This window comes from Alosa pseudoharengus, unplaced genomic scaffold (assembly GCF_046254945.1).
Source record: "Alosa pseudoharengus isolate Yale_2024_CS ecotype anadromous, Long Island Sound unplaced genomic scaffold, YU_APseudo_1.1 YU_APseudo_1.1_scf_19, whole genome shotgun sequence".
Taxonomy (NCBI): Eukaryota; Metazoa; Chordata; class Actinopteri; order Clupeiformes; family Clupeidae; genus Alosa; species Alosa pseudoharengus.
Genome location: NW_027468657.1, coordinates 36,308,860 through 36,321,301, shown reverse-complemented (window position 1 = coordinate 36,321,301; position 12,442 = coordinate 36,308,860). Strand labels below are relative to the sequence as shown.

Genomic DNA, 12,442 nt, shown 5'->3' with positions numbered 1-12,442 from the left:
CACCTGAGGAGGCTCGAGATTTTTACGACCGCCGAGTTGCTTTCAAACAACCAGATGGGCCTGCGGACGGAGATGATGATTAGGCTACTTTGGACTCACTAACAATAGACCCATGGGTGAAATGGACTGGCGATCTGCTTAAAATTTGTAAGTTGCACATCTCTTACGATGCATAGCCATCTTATTGCATTTAGAAGCGAAACGTTTAGCCCTGATGTTGATGTTGAGGCGAGCAGGCCGATGTAGCCTAATAGGGCCTGCGCACCGAGGTGTGAACAGCAAGAGGCAACGTTTTGCTTAGATTGTTTTCTTTTTTTTTCCTGTTTTTTTTTCTACTTGTGGCTAGGCCTATTTTGTCCGTTAAATGGAGATCTATGCAACCGTTTTATTGTTTGGCCTAGCCTCATTGTGTTGCTAGAATTTAAGTGGATTTAATGGATAGGCTTATTTACCTATGCTAAGTCAGAACAGTGACTGCATAAATGTGTGTTAACCTGTATAGCATAATGGGGAGCAATGTGGGGAGGATAACGTGACGATGGACTACGGGAAGTTTAAGTACTGTAGGGCTGTGGTTCGTCAGTGTTCAGAGGATGAACCTAGAGTTTTTGTTTTTTCTTGTTTGAGGTGGGTAGGACTTTTTTGTCAAGGGTTTCTTTTCTTTCTCCTATTTTTTTTTTCTCCTTTCCCTTATATTTTTATCATGGTTATAAAACAGCTTCGCATGCTTTATTATCTGCACAACAAACATAGAAAGTAGAGGTGTATCAGGAGGATCTGCAGTACGCTTTATCAGTTGGAATGTTAGAGGTCTGAATGGGCCAGTGAAGAGAGCTAGAATATTTACACATCTAAAGAGACTACACACTGAAATTGCCTTTTTACAGGAAACACACCTGCGGGTCCAAGACCAAATACTACTAAGAAAAGCTTGGGTAGGACAGGTGTTCCATTCAAACTTTAGTAGTAGAGCCAGGGGAGCAGCAATAGTAATCCACAAAAAAGTCTTATTCACTGCCTCAGAAATAGTTTCAGTTCCCCAAGGGCGTTACATTATAGTATCAGGCCATCTTTTTCACACTCCTGTGGTATTGGTTAGTGTGTATGCCCCGAACTGGGATGACGCAGACTTTTTTAAGAAGATAATGGCACGGATACCTGATTTGAATACTCATTATTTGATATTTGGTGGGGACATGAACTGTGTGATGGATACAACTATGGACCGTTCTAACCCCAAAATGAAACCTACATCAAAGATGTCTAGATGTCTTCTCAATCTCATGAATCAGATGGGTTGTATTGACCCATGGAGGTTTATATACCCAACTAGGAAAGAATTTTCTTGTTTTTCTCATGTGCATCAGTCCTATTCAAGAATAGACTATTTTTTCATTGACAAACGTCTTATCCCGGCAGTAAAAGCTACAGAATACACTGCTATTGTAGAATCGGATCATGCACCAATCAGCCTTGACATCAACATCACACTTTAGTGCCCTGGAAAGCCAAATTGGAGACTGAATACAACCCTACTCTCAGATTCAGGCTTTTGTCAGTATATAGCAAAAGCAATAGACGATTTTCTTCTAACCAATCAGACGGACTCTGTATCTCCATCCATACTCTGGGAAACATTAAAAGTTGTTCTCAGAGGACACATAATTTCATTCTCAGCATCACGCAATAAAGAAAGGAAACAAGCACAGGAGAAACTAATAGACTCTGATCAACTGATCAACAATACGCAAATGCCCCAACCCCTGAATTATACAAAGAGAAATTGAATTTAAAAGCACAATACGAGCTATTATCTACAGAGAAGACTGAACAAGGCCTATTGCGGTCGCGAGCATTTTTCTATGAGCATGGGAAGAAGGCTGGACGCCTCCTTGCCCATCAGTTAAAGGTCAGGTCTGCATCTAGGCTAATTCCAACTATTAGGAAAACAACTCAGGACCTGACAGTAGACCCACAAGAAATTAACAATACCTTCAAAGAATATTACGCAAAACTATACACGTCAGAATTCCCCCAAGATACCACTCTTATGACAGAGTTTCTAGCAAATCTTGACATCCCAAATATTACAAAGGAACAAAGTGAAAACCTGGAAAAACGTCTGGACATACAGGAAATAGAGAGTGCAATCAGGGATATGCAGAGTGGGAAAACTCCTGGGCCAGATGGCTACCCAGTAGAGTTTTATAAATAATTTGCTTCGCAACTGGCACCTTTACTTCTTAACATGTTTAATTACTCTTTTGATCAGTCATCCCTACCACAGAGCCTCACAGAGGCTCTTATCACAGTTTTACTGAAGCCAGGCAAAGATGCGGTAGACTGTGCCTCATATAGACCCATATCATTATTGAATGTAGACGTCAAGATACTTTCCAAAGTTTTAGCAGCTAGAATTAACACCGTAATATCAAGTATAATCTCAGCCGACCAAACAGGTTTTGTCAGAGGACGCCACTCATTCATTAACATTCACAAGCTTTTGAATGTGGTGCATTCTCCGCCGTCCAGGGATGTAGCAGAGGTGGTGGTGACGCAGAGAAGGCATTTGACCGAGTGGAGTGGGGATACTTGTTTTCTGTATTGAATAGGCTTGGGTTTGGTCCAAAATTTGTATCCTGGATTCGTTTATTGTACTCTTCCCCAAAGGCTGCGGTAGTTACCAACAAGTTATGTTCTCAATATTTTCCATTGTCCAGAGGAACGCGTCAAGGCTGTCCCCTAAGCCCACTGCTGTTTATTATTGCAATAGAACCCCTAGCAATTAGGCTTAGGACTACACAATCTATATTTGGTATTAATAGGATGGAAATGGAATATAAACTCTCACTGTATGCAGATGATCTTTCAATTTACATTAGTGATCCTTTGTCTTGCACACCTGTGATTTTAAATATTTTAAATGATTTCAGTAGCTTTTCTGGTTATAAAATCAATTACTCTAAAAGTACATGTTTTCCCATAAATGACAAGGCCCACAAGATTAAGGATGCAGACCTGCCCTTCTCTATGTCAAAGTTAGGGTTTAAATATTTGGGAATTTTTGTGACCCCTTCCTTCTCTGGTTTATTTGAAGCAAACTTTTCTCCCATGCTTGAAAAACTGAAGTCTGAACTTCAGCGCTGGAGTACTCTTTATTTATCTTTAGCTGGGAGAATTAATTGCATAAAAATGAATGTCCTACCCAGATTTTTGTACTTTTTTCAAAGTCTTCCCGTTTTTCTACCAAAGTCATTTTTTCGCTCAACTGATGAGCAACTTTCAAAGTTTTTATGGGGAGATAAAGCCTCAAGGATACGAAGGATATATCTTGAAAGACCAAGAAAAGAAGGTGGCCTTGCCCTACCTAATCTGATGGGTTATTACTGGGCAGCAAATTTACAAAAAATTGTTTATTGGTTCCAGGCCCCTGAAACAGACTGGTGCAATGCAGAAGCAAAATGTTGTAAACAAACATCGCTTGCTGCGCTGATTACATCAAAGCTCCCCCTCTGTCCATCACGGTTTTCCTCCAGTCCAGTACTAAGTTCTACACTGAGGATATGGATACAGTTTAGGCAAACATTTAATTTGTCTGGTCTTTCCATACTTAGTCCTGTCTGCAATAATCATAATTTTCCAGCTGCTAAGATGGACAACACTTTCAGACAGTGGAATCATAAGGGCCTCACTTCCTGCAATAATTTTTTCATAGCCAAGGGCTTTCCTAACTTTACTGACTTTTCCAACACGTTTAATATTTCCAAATCCAGTTTCTTCCGATTCCTGCAGATTCGTCATTTTATTCAAACACATACGTTTAAACTTAATTCAGTTCAAAATTCTTCATCGTATGCATTACAGTAAGGCTAGACTGGCCAAAATATATGCTAACGAGGACGACTTATGTGACCGTTGTAGAATGGCCAGAGGAGATTTAACACACATGTTCTGGTCATGCTCTAAGATAAGTGAGTTTTGGGCATCAGTAATTGAGATCTTGAATGAGGCTTTTGGCTTGGATCTACAACCCAGCCCTGCAACAGCTATATTTGGGGTGCAAGGAGGAGACTTTGTAATGCCCAGCAGTAAGGAGACTGTTATTGCTTTTGCAACCCTCATAGCACGTCGGAGAATACTCTTAGAATGGAAATCAGTGACTCCGCCAAAAGCATCTGTATGGCTTTCGGATCTGATGTTGTTTCTAAAACGGGAAAAGATCAAATATTTCCTTAAAGGATCCAACAAAAAATTCTATAAGACCTGGGATCCTCTACTGACCTACTTTGACAATCTAACAACTCTTCCTTCATAATAGCAGATAGTGCAAAGCTGTAAAATTAGTCAATCACCATGATTTTTTTAATTAATTAATTTATTTATTATTATTATTTTTATATATATATTTTTATATTTTATTATTATTTTTTTCCCTTATAAGTTACTTTAATTTTACTTTAATTACTTGTTTATTAAATTCTCTGTTTTGCTTTTTGCAAGGAATTTATCTCTTGGCATAATTGTTGTGGGTGGGATGGGAGTTACTAGGTGACTAGTTGAATGTAATGTACACATGTTGAACACATTGTGAAAGGACCTTCTTTAAAACAATAAAAATACTTGTAAAAAAAAAAGAAGTTGAATATTTCTCAACTTCTGAGCTGCAGAAAAAGACGGCTGCGGTTGCGTTTTAAAAGAGTTTTAAAATTAAATTATTTATTCTGTGTCCGAAAGAGTGTTGGCATCACACACAAGCAATGACAATAAAATAGTACACAATTTATATTTATATGTTCTTATTGCTTAACCAGAGAAGTCCGAAACTAGTGCCATTTCGTTCCATTGGCTCTGAATCTTTTAGCGCCGCCTGCTGTTACGGAAATGTATTACGTCTCACGCACGCGCAGAACATACGCTCGGCGTCACTTCGGTGTGTTCCGAGGTACTTTTTTGACCGACTCGGGGAGACGGGAGCTGACTGATAAGTCCGACTGCTTTTCTGCCGATGGTCAGTCGTCGGGTTGGTGTGTCCCGGCCTTTAAATGAAGGATTATTTCATTGGAAGTGTTGGAAGGACAAAAAAAAAAAGAAATCCTAAAGACAATACATTTATTTGTTAACTTAATATTTACTAATTAGTTTGTAACTCCTCATTACAGCTTGAGAGTCAGATATGGGACCTCTGACCTTCGGAATGCTGTGCATGGCAGTGACAGTTTTTCTGCTGCAGAACGAGAGATAAAATTCATGTTCCCAGATTGTGAGTATGTTAACAAATGCATTCTTATTTTTTATTTGGTGTTTGCCGATTAGTATACAGGTCATCTTTCAGTAAAAACAACACATTTTTTCTCGAGTTTTTCCTCGGCCCTTTTTCCTCAAGGTTTGCTCTTCAGATTCCTTGCTAGAATGTATGTTGGAACATATTAATATATTAACACATGCTGAAAATTTGCCAATGAGCCTTTCGGTCCAACTTCATAGTTTCTTTGATGTCATATTAAAAATCTTTGGTATGTGTGTGTGTGTGAGGGACCGCACAGTAGAAGCAGGGGTACAGGGTCTAAAAAGAGATGGGTTTATTTCCCTAAATTATTTCCTATATTAATACTTTTAAAAAAGTTCTTGGCCCAAAATAAGGTTAACCCAACATAACTGTGAAACTTTCAAACAGAAGTCAAATCTCCAACACCAACTCCTCAACTGAGACAAAGAGAAAACTTGAAGGCATCCAAAGCAAGTTTTTTACCTTAATATAACAGATTTGAAGTCATTTTGGTCGTAAACCAACTCATAATAGTTAGGAATAGCACGCCTTCTCAGCTGTGCCCTACCCGTACCATGTAGATGGTACCAGTCTTGCAACTTCGTTCTCACCTAACCTGGAGAATCAGATTGCTTTGCAGTAATGGTGCAATGATGGACCATGATGGAAATAAGTGCTTGCACTTTGTCATGTTTTTTTTCTTTCCCTTGAATATGTCTTTATTCCAAATTAATCAAATCAAATCTACAATAGTCACTATCTGTATGAAATATTACCTTGTAAGTCATACTTGTCCATGGAGAAGGATGCAAGCCATGAGTGGTATTGACGAAAATTGTGTGAAATACAAATACTGTACTATAGAGGGAGCCTAGTAGCAACTAGACTGCATTTCCGGCGGGAACTGCGAAAGTGTGCTTGCCCTGGTCCGGTCACCAACGTGAGCAGACAGTGACATATGCTATGCTGAACCTGGCTTGATCCAAGCATTCTAACAGTGCCTTTCAGTGTTGGAGCAGTGGCAATACCTCAAAAGCTCTATTCAACTATTGCCTTGCGGGGTGAATGCGGTTTGTTGGCTTTTACCTGTGGCCTGCCTTCGAATTTAGCTTCTATGACTAAAATCAAATCAATAAAATAAAACACAAGGATTAAAGTTCTCCGTCATAGGACGGATTTCCGTCAATTTGATTTTAGAAATGTCATATTTGAGATCGATGCAGATCCGATGAGAAAAAAAATAGGAGGGGGGGGGGACTGTCACCTTTGCTTTTCCTTTTTTAAGGCAACTACAAATATTAGGTAAATGTTTAAAGACCTAATAGTGTTCTTGAGAACTTACTGTGTCTCAATCGGTGACCGCTCAAGAAGATACGTCCTATACGGCCTACGTCAGCCATGAGTTTCGCTTTGTATGTTGTAGCTACACACTTGTCTCGGGCGTTTGCTTAAAAAAAAGAACACGTATGGAGGACTATAACGGTCTAAAAGTTGGATTATAGTGACACAATCGAGACAGCTGATGAGGTTGGCCAATCCGTTTAACTTTTTTGGATATGATATTGTGAGCTCTATGTGCGAATTCGGAGGCTGTGTTCTTTCCGTACATCAATGTAGACACTTACTATCGCGAACTCTTGTCAGGGGAGGTCATTCATTTTGGGTGTCACCTATGACTTACAGATAGCCTGCTATGCCACCCGATGTAGGCTACTATTATTGTTACAGTTTTTAATCAATGCAACTAACATTATGTGTAAAGCGACGCAATATAAACCGTAGCCTATGCAATTTATTATCCCGTCTGTTATGACATACAACAATGTTTTTCACAATTTGCGACGGAAGGTTTTGCCTGAGCGTGTCGAGTAAGGGGGTCAGTCGTGTTTGTGACGCACAGACAGCCTTGTAGCCTATTTTGCTTAGGCCTCACTTTTAACGACAATAGGTTGTGAGTGTATGTTGACAAAAAATAACCATACAATTAAAATAGTCAACTTAAAACATTGCTATAAAATATTAATTTATAGCACAAAACCATAACCAGTGGGCCTACCAGAACCTCGCATATTAGCGTCATGATTTGTGTGCGTCTATTTGGCAAGGCCACTAGCTGTCATGGATGCGTTGTTGCTAAAGGAAGGCAGGTGTCAAAAGTTAAAAAATAAATGCAGATGGGCAGCTGTTGGAAACGGGGGAGAACTAACAAGCCATGGTGTAAAGAAATTAAAGTGCCAGGAGTTTGCTTTTGCGCGGTTCGCTGCAAGAAAATTGTTTATGGATGCAATAGGAAAACGTTTTAGCACGCCACCAATCAGAAGACCGCCATAAGGTTAACGTTCGTGCACTTCAGGACATCTTCCCTACCTGGTGCAACTAGCCACCACGACAGAGGTAGGCTACGTTTATCTATGGCTGACCGTTTTTACGTTTAGAAAGTAGGCTACGCATGTTCTTTCATAGCGCAACACGACCTGTCCTTAACCATATCGCAACCTCTTGTCAACCTTATACAATCTGTTGCTGAAGACAAAAGCGCCGTCTCCAGATTGTCGTTACAAATGCGCAGACCTCCTGCATGAGCACACACAGTATTGCTGCTCATTGGAAAACTGAGTTGTCTGTAAAACTCAAAATTACCATGTTATCATTAAATGCGGATGAGGCAACAAATGGAAATATGAACAATATCTAGAATGTTCTGATTTGTTACTTTGATGAGGAAATGGGAAGTCTTGCAAACTTGATTTTATAGATTTTACTTGGTGTTGAATTGCATATTAACAAGAAATCTCCCCTTTAAACACTTTTGGCCTGAAGTAATTAAATAAGAGTGTGTTAAAGCCTTTCTACAATATTGCTGCAGTAGAAAAGAACAGCAATGGTTAATCAGCAATGGTCAGGGATGGTACTAAAATATATTTTTGTTCATCAGGAAAACTCAATCTCAATCAAGAACACTCTCAATTCGCCTTATTCACATGGCGGCCATTGGCGGCTAAAACGAGGCTACAGGGTACACAAACCATAGGATTGTTATGTTCTATACATTCACCTGTAGGTGGCATTAATTATATAGTAAGTGTACCCTGTAGCCTCGTTTTGGTTTAAACAATGGCCGCTGTGTGAATAAGGCGAATACTCCCTTTACTTTGCTGTTTGCATCTTTTTGTACATTAAAAACCAATAGGTCGCGACCGCAAAAGGGGTGCTATCTCTATAGGTAGATATGAACAACGTATGACTTATGGCCTGAAAAAAGTTCAGTCAAACGATTTTTTTTCACTTTAATCCCTGAAAACAACAGCAGTGATTGGCTGCAAAAATAAATAATGTCACGCGTCTTGCACCTCTCAAACTGGGCTATCAGGTAACCTAGAGAAAATTTTGAAATTATGAAATATGACTAAGGCATTAAAATGCTGCTTGTTTGTCAGGATACTTTTTCACTGATTTATTTTAAAAATGTGTGGCCTGCACATAGACTTATTCTTACTACTCTTATAATGTTGTTTCTGCACTATAATGACACTGTTTCCACACTGCACATAGCTGTATGTTATGTACATATCTGTTATATATTTGTCATAATGAATATCCATATTTATTCTGTTTATTTATATTCTGTTAATACACTGCATATATCTATATTATTATTTCTACTATTATAATGTTACTGCTACATCTACAAACATTATTCTACTTAATGTATGAGATAACTGCTAATACACTGTACATATTTATATTTAATTCATATTACTCTAAACCACGTTCTGTAAATCAACTGTATACTACTGTCTACACTGCACTATATTTCTTGACCTGTCTGTATGTTTCATCACCTTTCTATTCACCTTATTCAGCCCCGCCCATTTTTTAAAATTCCACATTGTCTTTAAACTTCCGGTCGGTTAGCTACGTCTAGTTAGCTTCATTGGGATAACACAGCAGAAGAGGATAGAGAGGCTATCTTGGGAGGAAAACGACAAATGCCATCAGGAGGTCAGATTTGCAATTGTACTTCGCTACCCAAGGCTATTCACCCCTATGGAGTGGGTAGACGATATGCGGCAGTGGCCGCTGTATCATGGAGAAACTCGCAAATCCGTATCTGTTTGGTAACTATGGTAACTAGTTTAGAAAGTCATTACAGAACAGCCGCTCCAAAGTCTGTGTTTTCCTAACTTCAGATAGGAAAGGTGTATAACAGAAATGTCTTAAGTCACCAAAATCCTAAATAAACGTTCCTAACTTTAGGATGACCCATAACAGATGATGCGTCATCTCGATAGAGCTCTGCTATCTCAATGTATCGCAATGGATGCTACTGCTCAAACGGAAGTTCGGAGACAATGTGGGCAAAGCTAGCGCCCCCATGTATGCGCGCGGAATAAGGTGAATACTTTGCCTCACATTGCAACACAGCTCAGATCTTTGGTTGCTATGAAGGCCAGTCGTTCTAAATAGATGGTTGCTATGGCCAAAGGCCAGTTCTATCTCTGCCGTTGTCAAGCGGGCATATCGTAGAATTCTGATTAACCTTATCTTATTTAAAACATCTCTATTTTACTTAGCCCACTTCCATACAGTGGGTCCCATTAAGAAGTGGCCACTTCATTCACGCTTACCGTGATTCAGACAGCAGCATTATTAAATTAATCTGTCACCATACACCTATGCCTACGTTTGCAAAGAAAACATTTTAATTTGATTCACATGAAACGTTACATTTCATGTACATGTTGACAATGAGCTCTATTCAACTATTGCCTTGCGGGGTGAATGCGGTTCGTTGGCTTTTACCTGTGGCCTGCCTTTGAATTTAGCTTCTATGACTAAAATCAAATCAATAAAATAAAACAACAGCAGTGATTGGCTGCAAAAATAAATAATGTCACGCGTCTTGCACCTCTCAAACTGGGCTATCAGGTAACCTAGAGAAAAATGTGAAATTATGAAATATGACTAAGGCATTAAAATGCTGCTTGTTTGTCAGGATACTTTTTCACTGATTTATTTTAGAAATATGAGCTATGAGTGTGAATGTTATATATTCCATCCCCTAATTCTGTTTTACTGGTTTATTTCACAAATAATCTGATATGGATTTGCTCTATAAAGACCTTATGTCTGTTTGGGATTGTTTTGAGAGCCTATTGATGTATCTCAGAATAAAGGAATGTCCACAACATTAGTGATGTTTTTTGTGTGTGTGTGAATGTATTTTACTTAACTCATTGAATGTAGCTGGATACTCATGAACGCATGTCTCTAATAGCCACAATAGGAGTAATTTTAGCAACACCGTATTTTGTGTGGCCCATAACGACCCAGTGGATCATGAAAACGTGCCAAAATTCACATTCCTTGCTTGTTGGTACATTAATCCCATTCAGATTGCCACTTATCTGTGATGTAAGAGTTCAGTATAGGTTTAAGGTCTGGCGCTTTCTCATTTCCCCTCAGACCAACATGGCCTGGGACCCAGCAAAAAACTACACTCAAGTTCTGGTTCTTTAGACGTTCTAGTTGATCAAGCTCAGCTTTGGTTGTACTTTTTGCGTGACATTAAAGCCTACTGGAAAGATTTTTAATTGCAATTTAATTGAATGCAATTTACTTTTACGATTAAATAAAATTAATTTATCCCTCTCACCCATAGTTTTCTATTTATTTACAAATGTACATAGGCCTACTGTAATTACATTTATACATAGTTATTCTACTGATCTTCATACTATTCATCCTGCACATAGACTTACTCTTACTACTCTTATAATGTTGTTTCTGCACTACAATGACACTGTTTCCACACTGCACATAGCTGTATGTTATGTACATATCTGTTATATATTTGTCATATTGAATATCCATATTTATTCTGTTTTATTATATTCTGTTAATACACTGCATATATCTATATTATTATTTCTACTATTATAATGTTACTGCTACATCTACATGTTATTCTACTTATTGTATGAGATAACTGCTACACTGCACATATTTATATTTAATTCATATTACTCTAAACCACCTTCTGTAAATCAACTGTATACTACTGTCTACATTGCACTATATTTCTTGACCTGTCTCTGTATATTTCATCACCTTTCTATACTTTATACAAGTCAAGTCAGTTTTATTTTTAAAGCGCATTTAACATGCACAGAGTGCAACCCAAAGCGCTCCACAAACAAGACACATAACAACAAGACAAAAGATGCTGGGTGGAGCGGCGTAGTCGCCAGCGTGCCCGTGACATCAAGACATGACAAATACATTTAAAAAATAACAAACACAAAAGATGCCGGATTTCATCAACTTTCTATAGACCCTTTCAAGAGAGTTCCATTATCAGCATCATAGTTGGCCCCACAAGACTTCCTTTTTAACATACCATATGTTATCTTAGTGCAGAGGAAGTAGATTAGGGCCCAAATAGAATGTTCAAGCATTGTTTTTGTTTACCTTGTTGAAAGGGTCTATACTTTGCATCACATTGCATGCATACTGTAGCTACATGAATCACAGCTAAGATCCTTGGTTGCTATGAAGGCCAGTCGTTCTAAATGGATGGTTGCTATGGCCAAAGGCCAGTTATCTCTGCCGTTGTCAAGCGGGCATAACCTTATCTTATTTGAAAAATCTCTATTTTACTTAGCCTACTTCCATACAGTGAGTCCCATTATGAAGTGGCCACTTCATTCGTGCATACCGTGATTCACACAGCAGCATTATTAAATTAATCTGTCACCATATGCCTACGTTTGCAAAGAAAACATTTTAATTTGATTCACATGAAACGTTACATTGAATGTACATGTTGACAATGAGTAGGCTAGTTTTGGTTCTTGGTGGTGTTATTGCATCCCTAGTTATGCCTACAATGCAAGTTCCCTCGCGATTGGAAGCTCCTGTAGTTATTATAGACGCATTTCAAAACATCGCGTTAGGAGTCCTCGCCACTTCTTTTAAGCTGTCACAGACTTAGGTGCTACTTTTAGGGCTAAAGTACTTCGTGAATTACTGTTAGTTAAAAAAAAAACAGTCCTAAAGTTACAAGTGACGAAGTTACGAGTGCAAGCATCTCATATTAAATGACCATGACATTACACTAAACAACATAAATCCCAATTAGCAACATACATCTCCTCCCTATAGCTAGCCACACAA

The 12,442-nt window shown here is 38.6% G+C and overlaps 1 protein-coding gene across 1 annotated transcript in view; it reads left to right on the top strand.

Moving 5' to 3' along the window:
* Positions 1-12,442, top strand: part of nme5 (NME/NM23 family member 5) — a 65,010-nt gene that overhangs the window by 15,499 nt on the left and 37,069 nt on the right. The window contains exon 3 of the mRNA XM_076292808.1: positions 5,160-5,260. Within this exon, the coding sequence (XP_076148923.1) occupies positions 5,160-5,260 (101 nt within the window). The remainder of the gene's footprint in view (positions 1-5,159; positions 5,261-12,442) is intronic.